Genomic DNA, 26627 nt, shown 5'->3' with positions numbered 1-26627 from the left:
ATTGTGTGAATACGTTTTTTGTTACTGTGAATGGGGGTGGTGGTGGTGGTGGTGGTGGTGGTGGTGGTGGTGGTGGTGGTGGTGTAGTAGTAGTAGTAGTAGTAGTAGTAGTAGTAGTAGTAGTAGTAGTAGTAGTAGTAATAGTAGTTGTAGTAGTAGTAGTAGTAGTAGTAGTAGTAGTAGTAGTAGTAGTAGTAGTAGTAGTAGTAGAAGTAGTAGTAGTAGTAGTAGTAGTAGTAGTAGAAGAAGAAGTAGTGGTAGTAGTAGTAGTAGTAGTAGTAGTAGTAGTGGTAGTAGTAGTAGTAGTAGTAGTAGTAGTAGTAGTAGTAGTGGTAAAAGTAGTAGTAGTAGTGGCAGTAGTAGTAGAAGTAGTAATGGTGGTGGTGGTGGTGGTGGTGATGGTGGTGGTGGTGGTGGTGCTGGTGGTGGTGGTGGTAGTAGTACTAGTAGTAGTAGTACTACTACTAGTAGTAGTAGTAGTAGTAGTAGTAGTAGTAGTAGTAGTAGTAGTAGTAGTAGTAGTAGTAGTAGTAGTAGTAGTGGTAGTAGTAGTAGAAGTAGTAGTGGTAGTAGTAGAAGTAGCAGTAGTAGTAGTAGTAGTAGTAGTAGTAGTAGTAGTAGTAGTAGTAGTAGTAGTAGTAGTAGTAGTAGTAGTAGTAGAAGTAGTAGTAGTAGCAGTAGCAGTAGCAGAAGCAGTAGCAGCATTACAAGACCAATACTTAAGAATGATCAAATGGGAAAAGGTAACCTAGCACTGGCAGTAAATATGGGGCTCATTTACAGGTCAGATTTGGAATCTCTGCTGTAAAATGAGATTTTGAATGAATTAAAGGGAGGCAAATCTGTAATAAAAAGAACATGCATAAACCGTAGTTGTTTCCCTTGTTTGAACCATGCTAAATCCTTACAAGTTTGGAAAGTATTGGATGAAAAATTTGGACTTTATTGCATAAACACCATTTTCTCAATTCAAGGGGAGGTAATTCTGTACTTCATGGACCAATAATGCTCATTTTTTGTAGGGTTCGTGTCCTCATTGATATAAAGACACTGTGCAAATTTGGAAAGGATCGGACAAAAAATGTGAAAGATTTTTGAAAGTTTTCACAAAATAGGCAAAAACGAATAAACATTCAAAGTTCAACGAGCTCCTGCGGCCATGTTTTTTGACGAATCAAATTTCTTTGAACAACTTTTTCAGGGGAGCCTTCAAAGGTCATCCCTGTGAAATTTTTTGAAAATCTGATGAGCGGTTTCTGACAAGAAGATTTTTTAAGGTTTTTACCATATATGGTCATGGCGGCCATCTTGGTTATGTGATCAAATTTTGTTTAACAATTCTTTTGTCCCATGACCTAGGGATGCTCCACATGAAATTTAGTTGAAATTGGCTCAATGGTTTAGTTGAAGAAGATGTTTACAAATTGTTTACAGACAGACAGACGGACGGACGGACGGACGCCGGACGCTGAGTGATCACAATAGCTCATCCCGAGCTATCGCTCAGGTGAGCTAAAAACGAAATACTTGTTTTTTACATTTAACCATCAATACCGGAGTATACTAACGTTTATAAAATAATATGTCATCGCTTTGTAAATAGTGAACATTTATACATGAAAAACTCAATATAAATCTTAAAGGGGCCTTTTCACAGATTTTGGCATGTTTTGAAGTTTGTCATTAAATGATTTATATTGATAAATGTAAACATTGGATCTAAAGAGCTCCAGTAAAAAAATCAAGAATAAAATTAGAAAAAGGAAAAAAAAAGTAACCTGCAGCAGGGCTCGAACCAGTGACCCCTGGAGTCCTGGAGTCAATATCAATTAGACCGCTCGGCCATTCTGCCAATTATATATGGAAGATGAATTTTATACTTTATATAAGCAATCTTCGTAGTTTCACAAAATTAAACGACAGCAATAGAACTCTCCAAATTATTCAATCGTTTCGCGTTGCAACGCTTTATAAGTTTCAGGTTTTTAAATCGTCAAAAAATGCCTATAATGACTATATTAGACCATGGTAAATGCTCAGTATTACAGTTTCCTCACAAATATCATAACTAAAACGAAAATTTGCGAATCTGAAACAACTTTTTTCAATTATGTCAATTTACCAAAACGTGAAAAGATCCCTTTAATGAATTTGTCTGAATGCTGACCTTTCGACAGCCGATTGATTGACAGGCTTATTAACCAATCAGATTACAGCATATATTAGGCCCGTTACTATCCGCCATTTTGTCCGTCAAACTCGCCGTTGTCCGACACATAAGCTTATACGTAATTCTGTGTTTTAAACAAAGAAAATGGTTGAAAGGAGCTGTTATGGCACTTGTTATTCAGACACAAGGTATCCAGAACGGTTAAAAGATGGAAGTACGTTTTTTTCCGTTCCCTCAACCGGGTACTAATCTTGAAAAATTCAAACGTTGGATTCGTCTTTGTGGTCGTCCACACGAACAGCTTAATCTCAACATATTAAGCGATCGCCCGAAAGCAAAACACAGTCGTTATAATAAGATACTACGCGAAAATAGAAAATGTAAGTTTTGCAACGGACACGTTATAAAAAAGAGTATAACTTTGTACTTGTTTATCCTCTATATAGACAAATTAGAAAGGAACATTTAAAACCATTTTTCAAAGGTGGCCAACGTTAAATAAATTTGACATTCTAATGCAGTCGGCAAATAAATAAGACATTATAAACTTTGCTAGATTTTTTTTAATGCTAATGAAATCGTAATAATAAAGACAATCAGTTATTATTTTTAATAATATCACATAGAATAAAACATTTTTTATTTCTTTCGGTTTAAGTCTTCTAAATTTAATGTAAGTTAAGAAACTATTTTCAAATGCGCAAGTAATTATCAATAGGGGCCAATAAGTGTCGTTTTACACCATATGTGGGCTTTCAACTAATCCGTTATCAAAACAGATGCCGCAAACTGTGAATGACCCTTTGAAAACCCGGTCTGATTAGCGAGATTTTTTTACATGAAAATTCTTTCAACTTTTTATATTTTAAACATTGCAGAAGATAGTTTTCGAGGAAATAATAATAAATAATAATATATTGTGTATGTTACTTTTTTGACGACTTTGACTTTGTTATACGATTATAACAATGCGCATGGGTCATTTTGACCAAACGCATTGTAGATATGTGTTATATCGGATTTCAATAAAAACGTTCTTCGTCTTCTATTATAATAAATTTACTTACCTGTGCCACATTTGCGATGTTGCCATCGGTTGCAAAAATTAACGGCTTTTAATTAAAAAACTGAAACATCTATTACTCAAGGAAAAATATTGTGACTAACGAACAATTCATACTGTATGCGATAATTGGCGATAATTTTGCCGACTTTGATGATAAATTAAACGGCTTTTAAGTAGACTAATAAAAAAGTTTTGACTATTTAATAGATATGATAATTATATTCAGCACCACTATTTAATGATAATAAAAACTATTGTATGGCCTTTCTGGTATACCATGAGGCCTTTTTGGTTCACTTATGCGGCCGATTCGCGTAGCCATTTTTATGACGGACTTCGGCGGAGTGACCCCCCTTGAAATCGGTGGGCGTGGCTTCACTCTCGCTGTCGAAAGGTCAGTTACAAGTACTGAAGAACACCTTGTAGGAAATAACCGCCCCTATCTAAAGTTAGTAAGCGTCACAAGGTATGTCACTTGATTTTCACGTGACTTGTTTACATAAACATGTATTGCGAAATATAATTATTGGGCAACTTGTAGTTTAACTCAAGTACAAATATAGAAGTTTATTAACTGTTTTCTTTCAGAGTCGTTTAACATTATATTCGTGGGTTAAATTTAGTGTTTAGTGCGACACATATAAAGAGGTTATAGTAATTCAGGTAAGTGTTAATCTTCGTTATGATAAATCTGTACTCCTATAAATATGAGGTCGATTTACATCGACCTCATATCGTTTAACGTTATTTTGCAATAGCATCGTTCCGACATGAATTCATGTCGGAAGCTTTAACGGCATCAAATTCATATAACAGCACAGAATAATCATGCAATAAATTATTAAACATAAAATATAAACATTATTTTACTAATTGCATTAGAAAAATGTTTATACAAACTTACAAGTAATGATAGTCCAGTCCTTAAAACACTACCACTGTTCAAATTCCATATTGTTGCCATATAGCACTGTGTAAATTGAAAGTTGCATAATGTTACCTCATTGGTCGGTTATAAATACATTGTTTTTCAATATATAGTATTCGATTTAGACGAAAATAATAATTTACGTGGAATGTCATAGTAGTTTTCCATTAAAACTTTGATCTTGCTGTGTGTGTTTATGGACGTTATTAATTATGTTATACTTATTTTTGTATTTCATTAAGAATGAGAACGTGTAGCCCTTTTTGTTAACTGTTTTTAGCAAACGATTCGCGGCTTAATAAGACACGGAAAATAGTTAAAGCGACACTTTCATTTTAAGGTTTAATGTGAACAATATTAAATGAAACCTTTTTTGGTATTAATATATTTTATTGACATGTTAAATTCGATACTTGAAAATGCGTTTAGTCTTTAAAAATATGTCGCTGATATTGTTAATTTCAATAACTGTTAATATGCTTAATGTTGTATAAGAAATTGAATAGTTTCACTAAGTTGTATTCCCGCCTAAAATCCGATATCGTAAAACGCGCAACGGTTAAGAATAAGGTCTAAATTAGTTTAAGTATTCAGATCTGAATATCAGCAGCTGTGCCAGCTGGGAAGCCCCGTTTTGGCTTTAACAACCGCAAGCGAAACAACATACTTTTTTAAGTCTTGCACTTAGACTCCATGATCACAAGTATAGGTCCCTGCTGTGGCGTATGACACCATAGTGTTATTTAGTATTGGTCGGCACAGTATCTGATCATAACGAGACAATTGGTTTGTGCTGAACACAGGGGCAATAAAACCACAGATCTATCAATAAACAAGATTATTGAGATATCTTTTATTGAACACCGCGATAAAAATGTTCAAACCACGGACTCTAGATTACACGGATAAGAAACATGGCAACATTCTCATAATCATCACTGCTATATGTGTAATCACCTAACAATTCGTCTAAAAATAATTTATATATTTGAGTTGAAGACGATGTACTGTTGTATAAGTCTGAATAAACTATCTGTCTGCCTGTCTAAATCTAAGCCGTCATCGTCCCAGTGAAAAAAATCTGATTTTGAATAGTTGGACATGATGCCCTGATGTCAAAATACGAAATGACCCGCGTAACACCGACCGTGATTTTCAAGAATCTTTAATAAATTGATAATTTAAGGTAAATAACATTTCATATAATTATACATAATTCCCTCGTTGATAATTAACAGCAAACGATGAATGTTTTTGACACCCATTTTATTTCAAGTATGCATGCAAAGCCGAATAAAATCGAGAGGGTCCGCTATATACGCTGTTTCATCATAAATTTAACACCCTTTCTGTGTTATAAACAAGAGCTGAAATCGTTAATTTATTAAGATTTATTTATAATAAGCTTTATTGATATGTTTCGTGAACAAAATACTACAATATCTTCCATAAAAAATATAATAATCATGGCAAAGGAAATTCAATGGCCGGTTTCTAAACAAAAGCATAATCGCCAAGACCGTAGCATCAGTTCAGTGCGTTAGGAACGCGCGTTACATTCGTTTTTAAACAATTTTTTTTCTATCGTATACAGAATTCTATTCTTCTAAGCAAGATGTAATTCTTAAAACTGAACTCCAAATATAAACGCTACAAATTGGTATTAAGTACGAACATGTCAACCGTAAATCTAGATTCTAAAACTCCAAAACGGTATGATATTTGCAAAAGTTAAAGTTATAACTCGCCAGGCTGTCGAAATCAGAAGAACGCTACAAATTGGTATTAAGTACGAACATGTCAACCGTAAATCTAGATTCTAAAACTCCAAAACGATATATTTGCAAAAGTTAAAGTTATAACTCGCCGGGCTGTCGAAATCAGAAGAAAAACTTAATATATATTTATATATCTGTTTACTACGTAACGTAAGCTTTCTAATGATATATAATTTGTCAAAATCGGCTGAGAAATGAAACTATAATTCAACAAAAGACGTGAGTGGGTACATCAAAATGTATAACCTCGGCGCTTCGCTGTACGCTAATTGTACAAGATCGATAGCCACAATACGGTAAAACGCGCGTTGGTAAAACATAAAATGTGTATTTCTTGAGTTTATCTCGCTATAAATCCATTAATAACAACGGGAATATACTAAAACGTATATTTTTTGAAAGAGGAATTAATAAGCAACAAGATAACGTATAAACCAATAAAATCGGATGAATAATTTTTGCATAAGATTGAATTTACTACAGTAAGGGTCAAATACTCGATTCATCTCCTAACAATATACACTCCGTGATACAACTGGTAGTTTTAACACACACATATAGGTTACATTTAATTAAAGAGTACAGAAAGCTAAAAAGTGATGTGGTTTGTTGTACAACAACAATTGGTTATGTGTAACCTATTCAAAAAAAAATTTCGTTCAAGATAATTCAATGTAATTCTATAAACGACAAACACATTTCGTGTGTTGTGTATGTTTATTTTTAAAAATGTACATAAGTGGTTTAAAAGCACAATTTTTACACATTTAAGAGGTAATCGCACACATTTATCTCTAATTAATGATAATTTTATGCATTAGCAAAGATTTAACGAGAAAAACTGAAGTTTAAAGTGAACTCAATTTGCTATAGGAAAACGACGGTAGCCGTTTAGACGTAAGCGGGGTAGCTTACGTCTAATTATTTGGACTAGATAAATCTGCAGTGTTTCTTTATTCTAAAACAATAGTTATGTTGTTAATATTCTATACACATTGTAATAAGTGTGTTGAATACAGCTTTTATTATGTAAAGTAAATTTGTAATTTAATCGTATAACAATATACCATAATAGTAGTATATAATAGAAGTATAAGAAGTAAGTTTGTTGGATAAGTTAAGAGCAAAACACCGGAGAGATTGTCTTCACTTAAGTTTAATTGTTTGGGAAGAGATTCAATGGTACGTAGCCTATTTTTAGGTCGGTCGGTTTACCCAGTTAAAGGGGCCTTGTCACAGATTTTGGCATGTAATGAAGCTCGTCATTAAATGCTTTATATTGATAAATTTAAACATTGGACCTCAAAATCTACAGTAAAAAAAAACAAGAATACAATTAAAAAAGGAAAAAAGTAACCCTTAACTGGACTCGCACCACTGACCCTAGGAGTCCAGGAGTAAAAAGACTCCCGCTGAGACCACTCGACCATCCGTGCTCATTCTATAAGCTGATGTATTTTTTAATGATATAAGCAATCCTCTTAGTTTCCCAAAATATAACGAAAACAACAAGTACCTTTCCAAATCATTCAATCGTTTCGCGTTGCAACGCTTTATAATTTTTGGGTTTTCAAATCGTCAAAAGATGCATATTATGAATGAACTAAAACGAAAATTTGCGAATCTGAAACATTTTTTTTTAAATTTTGTCAATTTACCAAAACGTGAAAAGGCCCCTTTAAATTGGTAGATCGAGATTATTTATTCTTTTGTATAGCTAATGCAGTGCTTTATTTGCCTGTTCTTCAATATGTGTTCATGGTTTTAGAAAACTTCCACTGTGACTTAAGTATTATAATAGAGTATTTTTCCAAGATCTTTTATTGGTGCTAAATATAATTACTTTAGTTTTCTCTACATTTACTCTTTAATTTCTATTGTTTACAATATTGGTCAAAATCGTCTAAACATTTTTGAAAAGTTTGTGGGGGAATCTGCCAAGAGAATGGTATCGTCGGCAAACAAAAGATCAATGCAATTAAGGCCAGCAATTCCATTGTTTCTCCATTCTAGTACTTAATTTGAATTCCTTTGTTGTTACTATTCTTTAGGTATTCAAGTAGGCCATTAAGGTAATAAGAAAATATAAGAGGAGAAATATTGTCCCCATGCAGGACACCCTGGTCGCAGGCAAAGAAAGCTGAATGGTCATTATTTTGTTTGAACACATGATTTAATGTTGTCGTACATATTTTTGACAAAACGAATGCATTAGCCTTGGACATTGTTGTTGATAAGTTTATGGAAAAGCTCCGCTCTGGGGATGATGTCAAAGCATGTAGTGAAGTCTACAAATCCCACAAATAGTTTACTCTTTAAATTTGTTATTAAGTTATTTATAAGAGCATTTCGACAAAATATATTTTCTGTTATTTAAAAGTTTTTACGGCAGCCAGTTTGATTTTTGTTGATTATGGAATTAAGATTGCTATTCCTAGTAAATCTTTCGTTCAAGGCGGATGTGAACAATTTGCCTCGACATATCTGATAAAATTGTTATAGGTCTATAATCTTCGGGGCTATCGCGTGGACCTTTGCCTTTGTATAAAAGAAAGGTGTACCATTTCGCCCAGGTATCTGGTATGATCCCACTGTCAAATATCATGTTAAAAATTCTAGTATAAATTGGCAACACCCGGGTTTTCGTAGCTTTTATATATTCGTTGCAATTGTTGTCGGCCTAGCTACAAGTTTTGCAACTTTTACAGTTTTTAATCATGTTGTAAATTTCCTCAGGGATGATAATCGTGTTAAGGTTAGTTTCTGTGTTGTTGTCAGTTATATTAGGTAGAACGCTATGTAGCTGTGTGTCACTTGTGTTTTCGTGTTGTGTTTTGTTTAAGTCTTTGAAATATGTATAAACATGCCATGCTAGGTATTATATCATCTTAACGAATTTCAAGTGATTTTAGGTAATTCCAATAATGCTTGGGTTGTTTATTTTTCATTGTCCGTAATTTGGATTCGGTACGGCGTTGATATTGTTTGTAGTGGAAATGCACCATTCGCTTGTTATCTTTACTTGCATTTTATTGTAGAGTTTACGCATTCGTTTGTAGGCTAATCATTGTTATTGCACTGAGGCCCGTACCATGGTTTGGATTTGATTAAATATGTACATGTATTGTATTTAGGATTTCGACATTGCTTGGGCTTAGTTGTTTGCACCGCTGTCGATTGCAATAGTTGCGCTATTTGTGTCGGGGCCATGTTGATACTTTTGGTGTTGTTACGACTGTTTATGATGATGTTGATTATGATTATGATACTGATGATGACGACGACGACGATGATGATTATGATGGTGATGATTATGACGATGACGACGATGAGGAGGAGGATATTGTTGTAGAAGTGAAACGAAGATAATAATAATTATGGTTGTTACCGTTGTGATCCTAAAGAGATGATGTTTATTATTATTATTGTTGTTGTTGTTACTTGTGTCTCGGCTACTAATTCCAGTGCTGCTATCGCTATTGCTTTTGATGACGATTCTACGACTGAAAGTAATGAAAAAGAATAAGATGATGATGATGACGCTGCTGCTGCTGATGATGATGATGATGACGATGACGATGACGATTAATCGTCAAGTTTTATCCACAGGTGGTTAGCGTGTGGCTATGATATTAATTAGTGAAATTATCATTTTGATTGATAAATAATCATATTATAACGTAAAATCAACTTTTCTGAAGAAAAAAAAATCAAATATATATATAACAAGGTATCCAACTCAAAATCACCCGAAAAAGGGGTGCATCGCTTTGAACAGCCATAACTTCATCAATTGTGCAGCGATTTTCACGATCTCGGTCTTATTCAACGCAGAAATGAACTTCCTTTCTGTAAATGTACGTGTCTTGCAATATTTTTTACAAATACTGGGTCAACTTTTAAGAAATAACACGATACACCACTCGCATGACCTACTTTACATCGATCAGACAGGTTAAATGAATTAAATCTTCCCGGAGTAAAGGGCATTTTCCCTGCAAAGTTCACTGACCTCGATACCTTAATTCATGTATTGTATGTATTTCTTTGGACCTTGCAGTCAAGGATAACTCATTAAAGTGCAAGCACTTATTTCCAATTGGGTCCTTTGGTTTTGCTGAAGAGACAGCAAGAAGAAGAGGCAGTATTTGGATACAAGGGATCCGGGTGCCATACACTAGCTCTTTGCGAATAGATCCCTTGGTTCTTTTACGTGCTCAGTGTATAGCACCGATACACGCGAGAATTATCTGGGTTTCGTACCAGTACATCTCTAGTTGGGTGGGAAACACTTAAAGCATTTCTGAAATTTCCAGTGCCCCGGCCGGGAATCGAACCGGGAACCTCTGGAATGGTAGACCAGAGTGTAACCACTCGACCACCGCACCACCCTATAAAACGTGCTTGCCGTTACATTCAATAAAACGTATGAAAAAAACATTCTTACCGTCCTGCCGTTGCATTATGCATCAAAACTAACTGTCCAGCGCCGTTTGAAACCTTTGTTTACATACATTTCAACTAACCGATATTTTTAACACACGAGTGATTTCATTGGTTCAATTCGAAGGTGTGTCTTTACAACTGAAGATTTCATTCATTAATTCTGTCTGAGCGGTGTCAAGTAGGTTACGAGAGTTGTGTATAGTGTTATTTCTTAAAATTTGACCTAGCATTTGAAGAAATATAAAAGATGTATACATTTCTAGAAAAGAAATTCATTTCTGCGTTGAATAAGACCAAGATCGTGAAAATCGCTGCACAATTGATGAAGTTATGGCTGTTCAAAGCGATGTACCCCGTTTTCGGGTGATTTTGAGTTATATTGTTATATATATTTGATAGTGAATTTTTTTTCAGAAAATGTTCGTTTTAACATGATTATTTATCATTCAAAATGATGTTTTCACTTATAAATATCATAGCTACACGCTAACCACCTGTGGTTTTATCGACCAGTCTCAGTATTTAATGTAAAAAGGCGTGGACAAGATTGAACTTGTCATTCCACAGTTGCGATATGGTCCAATTAAGTTATCAAAATTATCAAGCAATATTTCAGGCAGAAGTTTGTAGTAAATCTATAAGAAGTTTGAATGTATGACACGTCACCGCCATCCATTACGTACACAATGTTCATCACGTGACTTCTTTTCTTTAGTGATCAATTAACCATGAGTGCCCCACCACCTCCATATTCAGAGAAAACGACGCTTCAGTGTAAGTTTTATTTCATTTATTTAGATCTATTTCATTTGACAGTAATAGACAATGCAATGAGAGGTTATAATTAGAACACAATGTCATATCTATAAACAAACACGTGTATATTATCTAGATCTTCGTAGATTATAACTCATAACGATTCATATATCAAAGGTATAGTAGATCTGCCGAACACTATACAGTATATGTATACTGGATAGCGGTCTCATGTAATAAATAGTAGTCTACCAGTAAAATATCATTTAAATAGTGAATTTAGGTCCGTCTAATTGTTTTCTCATAGCTTAAGACCTTTAAAATATGTTCATGGGCCTTATGGAAAGTGTTGATACTTTCCGCGCACATGAACTCATGCTTTATCTAATAAAGGGCAAGCATGTATTCCTCTTATTTTATCAGTGGCGTCGCAAGTTTTTGGCCTTTCAAGCCAAAGCTTGCAACTTTTTTTCTTATTTCGGAAAAAAATGTTTATCAAAAACGTAATAAAACTTGAAGAAATAGGGCTTTATGGTCGAATAATTAAATCAACTACAACATTTCGATTTAAATACGACCGATTATTTAACACTTAACACTTAGCATAACATGTGATTGGAATTAGTTTTCAATATAGTTTTTTTTGCAAAAACTTCATGTGTTACGTTAAATACAATTCATTAACTTCTTGAAACACAATTAAATTCAATACATTCGCATACGAAATAACTGAATATTAGTTGTAGACATTAGAATAACGTGGACTCCTAACTCTACCGTCCTCTTTTTATTGGCTAGTTTCTTTAATTGACCGACCAGTCCAAGGTGCAGAATCAACGGGGTTTTCAGGGGTTTACACACGGACTGGACAGGATGTAATCACACCATTAAGAACTTTATTTTTGCAAATATCTCAAGTTATTGAAATACATTTGCAAATGTCTTGAGTGCATACAAGACAGTTTTTCTTGCAGTTTGTGCCGGTATAAGAATTCTTGAATACGTCTGAAATCAGTGAAACAATTTTACGTTGCGTGAAGCATAACCGTGTAGTACACGTTGACTTTTTGAACAAGAACACAGGCTTATTAAGTAAAGTGATTCTGATGTGTTTCAAAATGCCACAAGCAGCATACAAATCTGTCTTTTATGCACTAGTTGAAATTCTTAAGACAAAATGTGTTAACACGTTATTTGAAAAATAGGCACCACTTACCGGTTTGTTTATATCCATTAACGTTTAATTGGGAAGCCCCCACAAAAACATGATCCTGCACTCGCTTGTTATTATGAAAATGCCGTGGTAAACTTGAAATGACGTCAGAGCAGTAATGAATGTTTTATCTGCAAGTTGTGTTTACTTAGTCTCGACATGTTTGTCTTTTTTAAATCATGTAAAAATTCATGACACGCGTTAAATTGTTATTAAAGTAACAACTATTTTTTTAACAGACGAGACGACCCCCATTTACCCGCCACAACATCAAGTCGACAGTGCCGTGTACGTGCAACCACATGCTGTTTACGTCCAAGCCTTCCGAAATGTGCCCGTCCGAATGCACTGCCAGTATTGCCAAGCTGAAATCGTGACGTCAACGTACACAGACAACGGAACGCTTACTTGGATAGCATGTTTTATCATATTTTTATTGTAAGTTATTATTCATGCGAAATAGATGCTTACTTACTATGTAATAATCATGTTGCTGCTTCTGATGATAATGACGATTTTAAAGGGGTTAATTGACAAAATTGAAAAAAGTTGTTTGAGATTTGCAAATTTTCGTTTTAGTTATGATATTTGTGAGGAAACAGTAATACTGAACATTTACCATTCTCTAAAATAGCCATTATATGCATCTTTTGAAACTGGTGTGATCGTGTAGAGCGAACGCCAAGAAGAAGAAGATGCATCTTTTGACGATTTCAAAAACCCGAAAATTAAAAAGCGTTGCAACGCGAAACGAATTAATAATTTGGAGAGTTCTATTGTTGTCGTTACATTTGTGAAACTACGAGTATTGCTTATATAAAGTATAAAATACGTCTGTCATTGTATCCGGAAGGATGGCCGAGTGGCCTAAGACGTAGACTTTAAACTCCAAGACTCCAGGGGTCAGAGGTTCGAGCCCTGCTGAGGGTTACCTTTTTTATTTTTCTCATTTTATTCTTGATTTTTTACTGGAGCTTTTTCAATATAAAGCATTTAATGACAAACTTCAAAACATGCTTAAATCTTTGAAAAGGCCCCTTTAAAGAAGAAAAAAAAACGAGAAGAAGAAGATGATGATAATTTTCAAAACAAAGATGACGATTATTGTGATGATGAAGAAACCTGTAAGAACTGAATCGAAACATTTCGCTACTGCACATTTTACATATGTCTGATATGGGCTGAGACTTATTCGACAGAGGAAGGAATTGTTTAATTCCATCGAGTGAAATGTGTTGGATACAAAGCTAACCAACTTTGTTTTGTATGTGTTCATATTTAAACTGTAAATCAGTTCCAGATTTAACTTCCGGATTAATTTCATATAAAAAAGACACCAAATATGATGGCAATGACATGGTTTAATGTTATGAGTTTATTTCACATTCCTGTACTTGTAGTTTGTAGTGCAAAAATCATGCACATCATGCAGAATTGTGTTTGAACATCACACAAAAAATTCACTTGTGTTGTCGGTGGGATTTTTTGTGTCAAACTACGATGTATATTGTGGAACTCGTACATACATTTATTTATTTTTCCTTCTTGTTTTAGTTTTCCCCTTGGATGCTGTCTCATCCCATTTTGTATGGACTCAATGAAGGACGTCGTGCACAGGTGTCCCAACTGTAAGCAGCAGGTCGGCAGGTGGAACCGCATGTGAGCGCGAGAGAATCGACGTGAATATACGTGATGCTAAAAAATCAATGCACTATATTCCATGATATTGTTTAACCCATTTATTCCTACTGGACTCTCCCATCCTTCTACATTGGATCAATTTATTTTCAAAATTAGGGATGTCTAGTATATTTATTTCTATATTTAGAATATTTCTTACAGAAATTCCTGTAAGCAAACAGCGCAGACCCTGATGAGACGCCGCATCATGCGGCGTCTCATCTGGGTCTTCGCTGTTTGCCAAGGCCTTTTTTTCTAGACGCTAGGCATAAATGGGTTAAATATCAAATATGAAAATATGTGATATGAAGATGTAATTTACACTACCATAGCTTAAAAGGGTAGCTATGGAAATCGATTAATTTATACAGCAGACTGAATCATGTTATGTACATTACCATAATTTGTTTGTTGGACTCTACAATCATCATGTTTTCGATTTTTTTGTTATTATGTTACATTTTCTAACGTAAACTTTTGCATTTGATAACAATTACCAGTTATACAACTTAGTATCCAAATCTGCCTGAATCCTGTAGAATAATGTTTATCATTATTATTGATTTAATTTGCTTTGGTACACCATTTGTTTTTTTAGTTCAGTTTTTGTGTTTTTTGTATGTAGTGTTGTTTTGTAAAATAAATACACAACATATTATATTCATCAACCTGTATTTTAAAATCGTTATGTCTTAATCGTATACATGTTCATGTGGTTACTTTCTGCGTGGCCATTCGTTCTCTTCCTCTACTCGCTGTAGGATGTTAACATCGCGTTATAGTTAAATGAGAAAATAACTGGCGTCAGTTGATACTTATAGATACTGTATCAGCAAAAAGGGCGTCAGGGAAAAATGTCTTAAACAAGAAGGCAACGATGGTCCTATATCTCTCATCTCTGTTATTGGGTTGGCCAGTTTCGAACACACTGCTATTAAGTAAACAATCTTTGTAACGGAAAACAATCTGATGTCACATACCAACACTAAATTCAAATTAAACATTTCAACAAAACACCCTAAGACAATGCCCAATTTGAACGTAGGGGTATGATTAAAAAAAAAGTTTGACAGCTATGTCATGTGCATGCCAAATATTACGCTTTTTTTGTTTCCATGAAGATTTTTAACAGATTTTAACAAACTATGTACAGGTCATCTATTTGATGGTTGTTTGATACCGAATTTCAAAGCTCAAGGACTTCATATTTTTTATTTATTTAAAAACTATAAACCATGGGGCTTGACCAGTTTTGACCATTTGGGCATGCTTGGGACAAAGTAAGAAAAATTCAATCTGTTAAGCGTCTGACCATTGCAGTTTCAGAAAATAAGATTTTAAACTCGTGTACCGCACGTGTCTGTATCAATCATGTAACCCATGGTGCAAGGCCATTTCGTACCCAGTGGGCATGATTTGAACAGTCTTTGTTAAGGTTCACCAGAAAATTGTACGCAACACATATGTAAACCTCTCAGCCAAAGGGGTCAGTGAAAAAGTTATTTACGATATAACTCTATAAAAATTATGTGATCCTGAGGGGTGGCAAGTTTAAACTCCGCTTGACGATGTTGTACACCAAATATTAAAGCTCTGAGTGTAAGGATTGCAGAGAAGAGCATTTTTTGAAGTATTTTTATATTAAAGTCTACATATATGTGTCTATATATGTGACCCCTGGACATTCCATGTTTTGAATCCACGGACATGATTTGAACAATGATGAAGAGTGCCACTACACGATTCACACACTAAATATTTGAACTCAGAGCCGTGCGGTTTCTGAAGAGATTTTTTTAGATGTTATTTACCTTACATGTCTGTGAATATCAGGTAAACCCTTGGGCGTAGTCATTGACCCAAAGAGCATTATTTGAACAATCTTTGTAGACGACCATGACACTGTAATTCACCCGAAATGTGAAACTTCTTAGAATTGAAGTGTCAGAGCATAAGAGTTTCTACTTGTAAAATCTAACTTTAAAAGCTTTGATGCGTAGATTTTTAGCATATGAAAAGCAGAGCGAATTTATCAACTTTGACTTTGGGTCTTCAAATTACAATTTCTTTGACAGTCAAATTTCGTGAAACTCCGTCTAGTGGTTTAGGGGGAGATATCCTTTGAAGCAAATGTTGACGACGGACGAGTCCCAAGTAAACGATTTTGTTGCTGTATTAAAAGCTTTTTATTTTCACGCCGCACTGTTTTTATGTTTTCAAGGTTAATATATTACAGTAAAATTGTACTCGTCCACATTTGAAAACAAACAGGAAGTCACGATGCAGCTTTAAAAACCGAACTTATAAATTAATACGCGCTCAATGCATTTGTCTGAATTGACAAGGAAGAGTTAATTCAATAAAACTTAATTAAGTGAAAGAAAAAAACGGGCGACAAAGCAATGTCTTGCACGCGGTTATATAACATTCATTACAATCTCCACGCAGAGTTATCATTCGTTTCTCTCACATTCAATGTCTGCCATCACAAGAAAATCCTACCAGATTTGGCAAGATTTTATTTAATTGGTTTGAGTATTATATTATAAAAAGTAGTTATCATACTATCATTTTCTTTTACATTTTGAAAAAAGTGTTTAAGTTAAGGTTCATTACAATAAATTAATAACCAAAATTCTAAAAAATAAAAATAACAACGGTACAATTGTTGTACCATGTGGGTAGGCAATCATCACTTGATTGGTTATGAAGACAGGGATTTGTCGTTTTTATGCTCTTTCATATTATTAAAATAAGCAAATTGGACATTGTGATGGTAACTTTCTACAAGACAAACCAATGGAAGTCACCGCTGCGAGTTATATGAAGAAAGGGGCGTTATTGGTCACTGGAGCAGTAGAACTAATAAATGCGTCTTAACATTATAAACATTATAAAATGCTTTGTCATAAATATGTAACTTGTTCTATAATCACGTAATTTTGTTTATTTGCCTTGAAATGATGTATATTACCCCCCCCCCCCACACACACACACACACACAAACAAGAGGAGAATGGGATGGGGCGGCATGTAGATGCGCCCTTCTGGTCTTGGTTTCGCGCATTGCGCAAAAAATATTGGTGCTACAGAAAGGGAATGTTGCTAACATAATAGCAAGCATGTGTACATGCACACCTCAAAATTTTGCATCGGATCTTTTGGACACAACCGGAGTTATGGTCCGATTTAAGGGAAAATAAATAGGGGACTGAACTTTAAAGTCAAATTAACCAGCATAAACCCCTTTTAAATTAATTCTTTCTTTTTTAGTTTAGTTGTTTTTTATGCTGGGTATTCAAAGAGTATCGTTGCAATAGGGCATGTACCTCTACAAACATATTACCAAACATATTAAGGAGTGCACCCGTCATATTTTGCTTCGGATTTTTTTTCACAACCGGAGTAGTGGCCCTTTTTAGGCAAAAACATTTGTTAACTTATATTGCCTAACACTTAAGCAAGTATTGCTTGTAGAGAGCATAAACATTGCAAACGTATTTACCAGCATGTGACAATATTAACCACTTCTATGTTTGTGTAAGGTTACTTTCTACACAACAGGCGGTATGGCCCTTTACATGCACACGATTGCAATGTTTAACTTGTATCGCCCGAAACTCTAAAAGTAATGCTGCTAATAAGCAAACACTTCGTAAAAAATAAAAACCAGCGTTTACTATTGCGTATCTCCATATTTTGATTAATTTTTATTCCGAAATAAGTAGAGTTTTCAGACAAAAGCGGAATAGTGGGACTTCCGTGTCACACGGACATGTTCCTATTTCTGCCGATGATTTGTTTATTTTAAAACTATCGTCTAAAATTAAATACGTTGGGATACATATAAAACCAGGTAAGTTCCAAATACATGTAGGTTTTTTTCTCGCTACGGAAACTTGAACCACTCAAAAGGCTGAATTCTGATTTCAACACATACATAGCAATCTTTAAACTCTACTCACTAACTCACGAACACAATAGTTCAAATATTAAGTCAGCATGCAATTAATATGAGCCATGCTCTGCGAAAAGGGGTTAAATGCATGTGTGTAAAGTGTCGTGTGCGGACTGCACAGGCTAACCATTTGGGACGACACTTAAAGGGGCCTTTCACAGATTTTGGCATGTTTTGAAGTTTGTCATTCAAATGCTTTATATTGATAAATGTAAACATTGGATATAAAAAGCTCCAGTAAAAAATCAATAATAAAATTTAAAAAAGGAAAAAAAGTAGCGCGCAGCAGATCTCGAACCAGTCACCCCCGGAATCCTGGAGTAAGAACCAATTAGACCGCTCGGCCATCCTGCCAATTATATATGGATAACGTATTTTATACTTTATATAAGCAATCTTCGTAGTTTCACAAAATTTAACGACAACAACAGAACTCTCCAAATTATTCAATCGTTTCGCGTTGCAACGCTTTATAATTTTCAGGTTTTTAAATCGTCAAAAGATGCATATAATTGCTATATTAGACCATGGTAAATGTTCAGTATTACTGTTTCCTCACAAATATCATAACAAAAACGAAAATTTGCGAATCTGAAACAACTTTTTTCAATTTTGTCAATTTACCAAAACGTGAAAAGATCCCTTTAAAGCACATGCATTAAATCCCCTTTTCACAAAGCTCGGCCCATTTATTAGAGGGTCGCTTAGCGACCGTCTAAGGTGGTTAGTCTAAAATTCAGGTCGATACGGCTTAGCTACTAGGAGCCCAATACCCGCTTACTACGCGTATCCGCGCGAGAAAGAGTTGTATAATTTATGCATAACATTATGGTTTGAGTTCTCATATTATATTCATTCACAAATGGGAACATGATATTAATATTGTGTTAAATGCAATAGTTTCGAACGGTGCTTTTATAGAAAAGAATCAATAAACAATGATCGTATTGTACGTGTCGCGGAGGAGATTGTTTATGAATGAATAAAATAGTCCACTTTCTGCAGCGTCTTCATGACGTAGTATTTTTGCTCAGTCCATTCATAATATGAGGCTATAAATAGATGCGCCTGTCGATAAACAAAGGAAAGTCCACGGGCGATAACAACGCAATAGGTAACGCTCTCATATACACCTCAATGACGTAGTTTAGGTCGTAAATTGAGGCTATTAATAGATTCGGGAAAAAGTTAACGCTTATTAGTATTCTCAATTTATAAAACTTTGAACATAAGTTCAACAATAACTTCAGCGATACGATAGACGAAAACAAAAAAATGTTTCAAAATCGCTAAACCCGAATATAACAAACAATTTATAATAATAATACGAATGACCTGTTTCGTAACCTCGTTCATGCTACTACAGCGGGTATTTCTGGAAAACGTTCTTTGGTTCTCAACAGATAGCGGCGATCTTTTGTATTTACGGGTGCTAGCAACGCAATAGTAGAAGGTTTATAGAAGGTTTAGCTTGTTTATATTCACAGTTCTCAATACATAGACAGTTGGATATGAGTTCATCAATTACTACAGGCATACTATAGGCAACCTCGAAAATGCTTTATAATCGCTAAAACCGAAAACAACTAAATATATTATATTAAATATATTTATAACAATAAATATCTTTTACAAAGTAGTCGGCGTATACCTGACTTTGAAATAAAGTTTGCAATTTACTTTTCTAAATAAATAAATACAATTAAACACAAGATAAACTATTGTGTTGTGTTTTTCACTTGTAAGTTGCATATTCACCGCATGAAATGTGTGTTAGAATTGTCAAACCACACATTAGTGTGAGTAGATAAAAAATATACTACGGGAGAGCACTTCATATGTGTCCTCAGATGCCTTATTATGAGTATCTTTCTTCACTATCGAAATATATCGTATGTTGATATTTGATTTAAACGCAGTTTTCTTTCGACACATTTAAATCACACGTCAATAGCGCCGTCATGCGAAAATGGGTCTTATGCGTTTCGGCAAGCGTTTGTTAAACCCAACATGTGCTTTTGCGCAGTCAGGCCATAGGCGATGTTGTTCGCTATATAATCACTCAATATGTTATGTTTTTCCTTACCAAAAGGAGAGATAGCTGAGTGGGCTATTTATATGAATGGCGAATATGGAATAAGACCCATTTTCGCATGACGAGGGTCATTACAAATCTCATTGCGAATTGAAAATGCCACATTTAAGAACAATGCTTTTTGATACAAAATTGAATTCAAAATAGCAAACTTGTTAATAATGGCAGCCTATCCACACATTAAGGAATGATTTCCAGACGTGCTGAACAAGTACGGCAAACATTCTGGTATGATAATTAAACGATTTTCTCTTATCGTGACACTATACTATTTCGCTAATGATTGTTTTCTCATCTTGGAGGCGAAATGGAAATTCTGCGAGATGGATTGTAACGCGTAATTGTAACAGGGCCACAATTTGTGTTGTTTGAGCTTACAGAGAGTAGTCCGGAATTCCTTACACTGAACAGTGCTACATCCTTTGAATTGAGCACATACGCAGTGATGTAGCAAAAATTCAGAGGTTGTATCTCGAATCAGCTTATTAAATATTCAAAAAATATTCATGCGTGTCTGTTGGCGTTATGTAAAAGTCACTTAGATTAAAACTGAGTAAAACAGCTAAGCCTAAAAGCGCATTAGTGCTCTATACCTATGTTTATGTCAGCGTTGTTGACACCGTGTGAACTGCTCGGGTAGCAAGTAAAGGATAAACAGCAATGTTTATATACTTGTATTCCTCCATATACAAGATACGGAGATTATTGTATATTTTGAATTTGTATATGGTGTTAAAAATAAAAAGTTTTGTACACGGAACTTTCATTATGAATTTATATTTATATTTTATATTAAGTTCTCATTACCATTTTCATCATACTTTCTATGCTTTGAGAACGTCCAAAAAGCATGTTGTTTTTATTTTGTCTAAGTTATTTCTATGAAATAAAAAGGATGATAAAAAGTGCACACAAAACTCGACCCGTGCGTTATGACACACACTTAATAAAGTTGAATGGCGTGTGTTCATTTCAAACTTGCGATTGATTTTGAAAAATGAATTGCGTGTTAAATTATGCAATAGCGAACATCTTCAGTGCCTTCAGCGCTTTGATTAAAATGCGATGTGAATCATCACGATTACGTATCTACAATATCGGCTTTGATGTAGATAGACCCACGGTGCTGTGCGCAGATGTCACATATATCCGTTATCACATGACAGTACGAAATATGTTTATTTTGATTATGTTGTGATAGTCTATGTTTGGATTAATGCATAACAATTGTTAACATACAGGTTCTATTTGTTATATATTTGTATTAAACAATGTATTTCTTATAATATGTAAGTGCATAGAAATATAACATATTTTCTATAAGTTGCGTATTTTTTCCGTTGATTTTCATTAACTTCTGCATGCAAATGTTATTTCATCCTTTATGGTTTTTAAATGTGAAAATATTTCATTAAAAATTATTTCCTTTATATTTATAATACTTGATGATGAAATTCATACACATATTTTTAAGAAAAGTTAGTTGATGTATTCAAAGTGCGTCGCGATTTTTCAGAAAAGTGTATGAACATGGGTATCATGATCTTTAACGGTTTAAAAAATACGCTATAAATGATTATTTGTGTGTGATTTTAAGTTAAAAGTTTTATACGCATATAAAGACGTAAATAATGCACCGTCTTTCTAACAAATTCGGAAAACAAATGAAAAAAGCAAGGCAAACAGCAAAAAAATGGAATAAACAACAATTGTATTCTATTTCTCGATTATAGGCCGATATCGCAGTGTGTGCCATGCTTATGTGACATATGGTGAAATGTATGAGTTGACAATATCGTGTGTTAGAGTAGAATACGGAGTTCGCGGGGTAATCACTAATCAACAACACTTAAAACACGATAGGATTTTATATTAAATAGTGTTCATGCTCATTATTATTATTCACAATTATAATAAATACACACTATAACGAAACTACCTCCGTCGTCGCCGAGGGCTTCGCCACCGGATATCACCACCACCAGCGCCACTACCACCAACGCCACTACCGCAACCACCAGCACCACCATAGCCATCACCACCATAGCCACCACCACCACTATCACAGCGCCGCCGCCGTCACCACCACAACCTCCACCAACAACAACAAAAAAATCCCACCAAAACCACCATCCCACGACCAGCAACATTTAAAATCACCACCACCAGCACTGTCGCCCCAACCGTCATCACCACCAACACAATCATCACCACAAAGACAACCATCACCACAACCACCATCAACACCACCACCGCCGCTATCGCAACCACCACTACCGCCACCACCATTGCCAAAACATTAACTGCTTCATGATATTAAAAACATCAGCCTTGTTTACACAAAGATGTGATGTTAGCCTATTTATATGTGTTTTAAGCTAAATTATATAGCTACTATAAGGTTGTTGTGTCTATTATAATAAATCTGTGAACTGTATGATATTATTTGTTTTAAAAGATATTTCCCACCAAACGGCGTTACGTTACTTATGACGTTGAGGTCACTTCCTGTGTTTATGTTTACCTTAATACTGCTGATGAAGGTTATGATAGAAACATGTTATGTACTTAATAAGTTTAAATATACCAAATGAGCGTGTTTTACGGTAAATACGGTAAATTGTATTTAATTACCTTAATTATTACTGATACTACTTCTATTACTACAAAATATACTAATACTAATGATGATGATGATGATGATGATGATGATGATGATGATGATGATGATGATGATGATGATGATGATGATGATGATGATGATGATAATGATGATGATGACTGCTATGATGATGACTGCTATGATGCTATTTTAATTTATAATTCATATTTTATTAAGCGATCACTTGTAGAAATGATAAAAACAAGCACATGTTCATTTTAAGTAGAATTTATAACTATACACATCACATTCAATTGTAAGACATGTAATTACTTTCTATTACAAACTGATAGAGAGATGATAAATTATGATTTCAGATACGAACTATATGATGGCGGACCCTCCACCATATTCAGAATTACGAGGTAAGTCTCAATGTGATGCCATTTAAAACATATAAAACCGATGTTCTTTTCTAAAATATGTTATTTAGAATGCAGATAAGTTTTGAACCACTTAAATTATTGTCCCGGGGGGTAACTTCCCAAATGTTAAGGTAGGAGTGTCCAACTGAGACTTCCGGAACTCTGATAAAGTAGGCCCATTTTGAAACAAGATTTTTGAAAAAGCATACCCATTTGTATACCATACCATTGGAAACTGGAGCCATTTCAATGCAAGAATTTTGAAAAACTGGACCGTTTTCAACACTAGAATTGGATAAAGTGGACACATTTCATACTAGAATTTTAATCTCTATCATATCAATACAGTATACTTATTGAATTTGCTATCATAGGTTTATTTGTAAATTTCATACATGTATCATACAAATTTGCCATTTAAAAATATGTCTGTATATTGTAGTCATACAACACAATACCATTTATATACAAGAATGAAATTTATCATACCCATTTTGATACTGATACTTTCAAATCTATATGCATATATATACTTAGATGCTAAAAACCATACCCATATCTATAATTTTAGTCGAAAAACACACCCCATATTTTTGGCACACCCCTATATACCCGTTTATAGGAAGTTACCCCCCCCCCCCCCCGGGATTATTGTAAGTAAATATATTGTGATTGGTTATATCCCTTTTGTTTGTCTCTAAAAGCTGCTTTGGTTTACAGTTCGATTTTATCAGAAATGCCAATGGCAAAAAATATGTAAACCATGTGGCATATTTGAACACACACGTCATCATTCAGAAAGCAGTGAAATCGATAGTAATAGAATATTAAGTACCTTTATATTATTTAACATTATAGATATTATCTTGTAATGATCGAACGAATTAAAGTGTTCTATGGCATACATAGTATGCCTACAAGTCAGTTTCTATGTATAGTGTTTCTTTTTATTATTACAAATGTGACAAATCTACAAATACCTTGAAATTGTGTACTAGATGAAAGATGTCCTATTTCTCCTGGTAAAAGCAAACAACAGACGATCTACGTTCAAGGACCACCAATAATCATTCAGATCTTCCGGGATACTCCTGTCCGAATACAGTGCCAGTACTGTCAAGCGGAAGTGTTCACAGCTACTCACCACGAAAATGGTGCCGTCACGTGGCTCGCGTGTTTAGGCATAATGCTTGTGTAAGCGTTGAACATATTGTATAAAAATAATTGTTCATAATGATAACCATGAAAATATGAAAAATATTATGAAGTTAATATTGCTAATATCATCCCCAGGAACAGAGGATCTAATCACGTGACGATCAAAATGGAGATGTACGTGCCGAAACAGTTATTTTTAGCCGTTGTTATACCCTTTATTACTTGTGTTTAATATTTAAATGCCACTCACGTTCAAGCCATATGAGTAAGAAAGTGGTTAACGATTATTTCGTGTTATTATTCGCTGTATTTCTCGACTTTACTCGCTACGAATTTTCTTAGCGAGAGCTGTTATTTTGTGATCCCACTAAGAAATTTTGTAGCGATGAAGAGCGAGATAAAGAGCGAATATTAAACCGAAATAAACGCTAATCACTTTCTTCTGATATGGCTGGAAAGTAAGCAGAATGACAAAAAAATAAAGGGTATAAATGTAGAACAATACCTGTCTCGACTTGGAGGTCGCCATCTTAACATCCTTTTGATCACGTGATTACCCCGTCTGGGTAGATTTCTTCGTTAATGGCCCAAGCCCAATCCAAAATATGCATCGTGTCCCTTTACTAGATGACGTCACGCGAAGAACAGCGAAGTAAAAGGTTACTTTGAATTTGTCTTTTGGATCCTGAATAGGTTCGTTTTCGTCTGGTACGGATTGGTTCTGGTTCTGGTACGACAACTGTGAAAAGAGCGTCACTCCACTAAAAAATATTCGATCCATTTATTACTAAAGGGCGGCATAACGTAGACGCACTGTCGCCGCATAAATTTGCCGCCCAGCTAAAAGGTCGCCTAGTTCACCTAGTTGTAAAACCTGGCCTGGAACAATAACTTACACACGATTGTCATTTAAAGATTAATTATAAAGTATTTATGTATCAGATTTTGAGTTTATGACATACTCCTATTCGTAATGAATGTTTGCATTACATGTTTATTTGTAGACTGCCATTAGGCTGTTGCCTTATACCTTTCTTCATTGACGGTACCAAAGACGTCGTTCATACCTGCCCTAACTGTTACCAGGAGGTTGGCAAGTGGAGTCGTTTATAGAAGTATATCTTCAAAATAAATACACACGTTTACGAAGTTATATGTGCTTTAACTACGCCATTCAAACGTGCATGCTTTAATACGCTCATATTGAAATGAATGTTAAAGAAATATTGTATCCGAATAAGTATATATATATATATATATATATATTGTTGTTTGTTTGTTTATGTGTATACATGTAATTATGTTTAATACAAATATAAACAATGTACTTTTCTTGAATATAAAATCTTATCAGGCTTTGCGAGATATATGTTTTGTTGTTTCATATGTAGATTTATAATAAACTTAATGCGTTTTGAATTAATTTAACGCGTATAATTAATATTTACGTTTTCTCACAGTAAATGTCGCCAACGTTCATAAAAATCCTCATACACTCGTACATAATTAGAGTAAATCAATTGTTCCCATACATTCACGTAACATGTTAACATAATAGTTGCAGCTGTCGCAACTTGAGCATTGTATAAGCAAACTATGTAACAGATGTTGTTGCAATCTTAATGAGTCACTCTATGGGAAAACGGTACGTAATGCATGCCGTGCTTTGTGAAAAGGGGATTTAATGCAAGTGCGTAAAGTGTCGTCCGCACAGGCTAATCAGGGGTGACACTTTCAGCCTAAACTAAATTTTTGCTAAGGAGAGACTTTCTTTAAACGAAAAATATAATGAAAGCGGAAAGTGTCGTCCCTGATTAACCTGTGCGGACTGCACAGGCTAATCTGGACGACACTTAACGCACATGCATTAAACCCCAATGTCACAGGGCAAGGCTAAAATAATTGTAAAACAAGAACACTGAAGCTTTTAAAGAGTACTGAGCCTTTTCATCATTTGTGTATTAATGATTTGAATGTGTTGAAAAAAGGCTTGTAACAAATAAAACAAATAACAAAAAGGCGGAATTTTATATAACTGACATATGTTAAATTTAAATTAACTTTAACAAAACGAATCAAAACCTTGAAACGTGTATACATTCACCAATCGTGTCATACATTGTATAAAAAATAAAGCATAAAGTTGATTGGTTCGTTACCTGTTCAATTTACATAATAGTTATATTATTATGGTATCAAAACTTGCCCACAACATAAGGTTTCAACATAAAATAAAGAGAGAACACAAAAAACTGGTTAAAGGGACCTTAACGAATCCGACTTGATGTTAAAATGTTTAGTCACAGAATACAAAATAATAGAAAAATGCATATAAATTGGCGAGAGAAAAAA

General features: G+C 34.4%; 2 protein-coding genes across 4 annotated transcripts; both read left to right on the top strand.

Moving 5' to 3' along the window:
• The first annotated feature begins 3547 nt into the window (after positions 1–3547).
• LOC127845286 (lipopolysaccharide-induced tumor necrosis factor-alpha factor homolog) lies at positions 3548–14695 on the top strand. The gene is made up of 4 exons (XM_052376113.1): positions 3548–3702; positions 11104–11162; positions 12597–12795; positions 13912–14695. Exons 1-4 carry the CDS (start codon positions 3563–3565, stop codon positions 14018–14020), a joined length of 507 nt encoding a protein of 168 aa, XP_052232073.1. The 5' UTR covers positions 3548–3562; the 3' UTR covers positions 14021–14695.
• A 7894-nt stretch (positions 14696–22589) lies between these two features.
• On the top strand, positions 22590–26422 carry LOC127845287 (LITAF domain-containing protein-like). 3 transcript variants are annotated; one of them, XM_052376116.1, is made up of 4 exons: positions 22590–22696; positions 23070–23117; positions 24116–24311; positions 25280–26422. In XM_052376116.1, the coding sequence occupies exons 1-4, from the start codon at positions 22681–22683 to the stop codon at positions 25386–25388; spliced, it is 369 nt and encodes a 122-aa protein (XP_052232076.1). In that variant the 5' UTR covers positions 22590–22680; the 3' UTR covers positions 25389–26422. The 3 variants fall into 3 exon arrangements, with proteins under 3 accessions (XP_052232076.1, XP_052232075.1, XP_052232077.1); XM_052376115.1 differs by having other exon boundaries at positions 22591–22705; XM_052376117.1 differs by having other exon boundaries at positions 22602–22696; positions 24147–24311.
• Positions 26423–26627: the final 205 nt, after the last annotated feature.

The sequence above is a fragment of the Dreissena polymorpha genome, chromosome 9 (genome assembly GCF_020536995.1).
Source record: "Dreissena polymorpha isolate Duluth1 chromosome 9, UMN_Dpol_1.0, whole genome shotgun sequence".
In the NCBI taxonomy this organism is placed as follows: domain Eukaryota; kingdom Metazoa; phylum Mollusca; class Bivalvia; order Myida; family Dreissenidae; genus Dreissena; species Dreissena polymorpha.
Note: the sequence above shows the minus strand (reverse complement) of the source record. Positions and strands in the feature narration are given on the sequence as shown.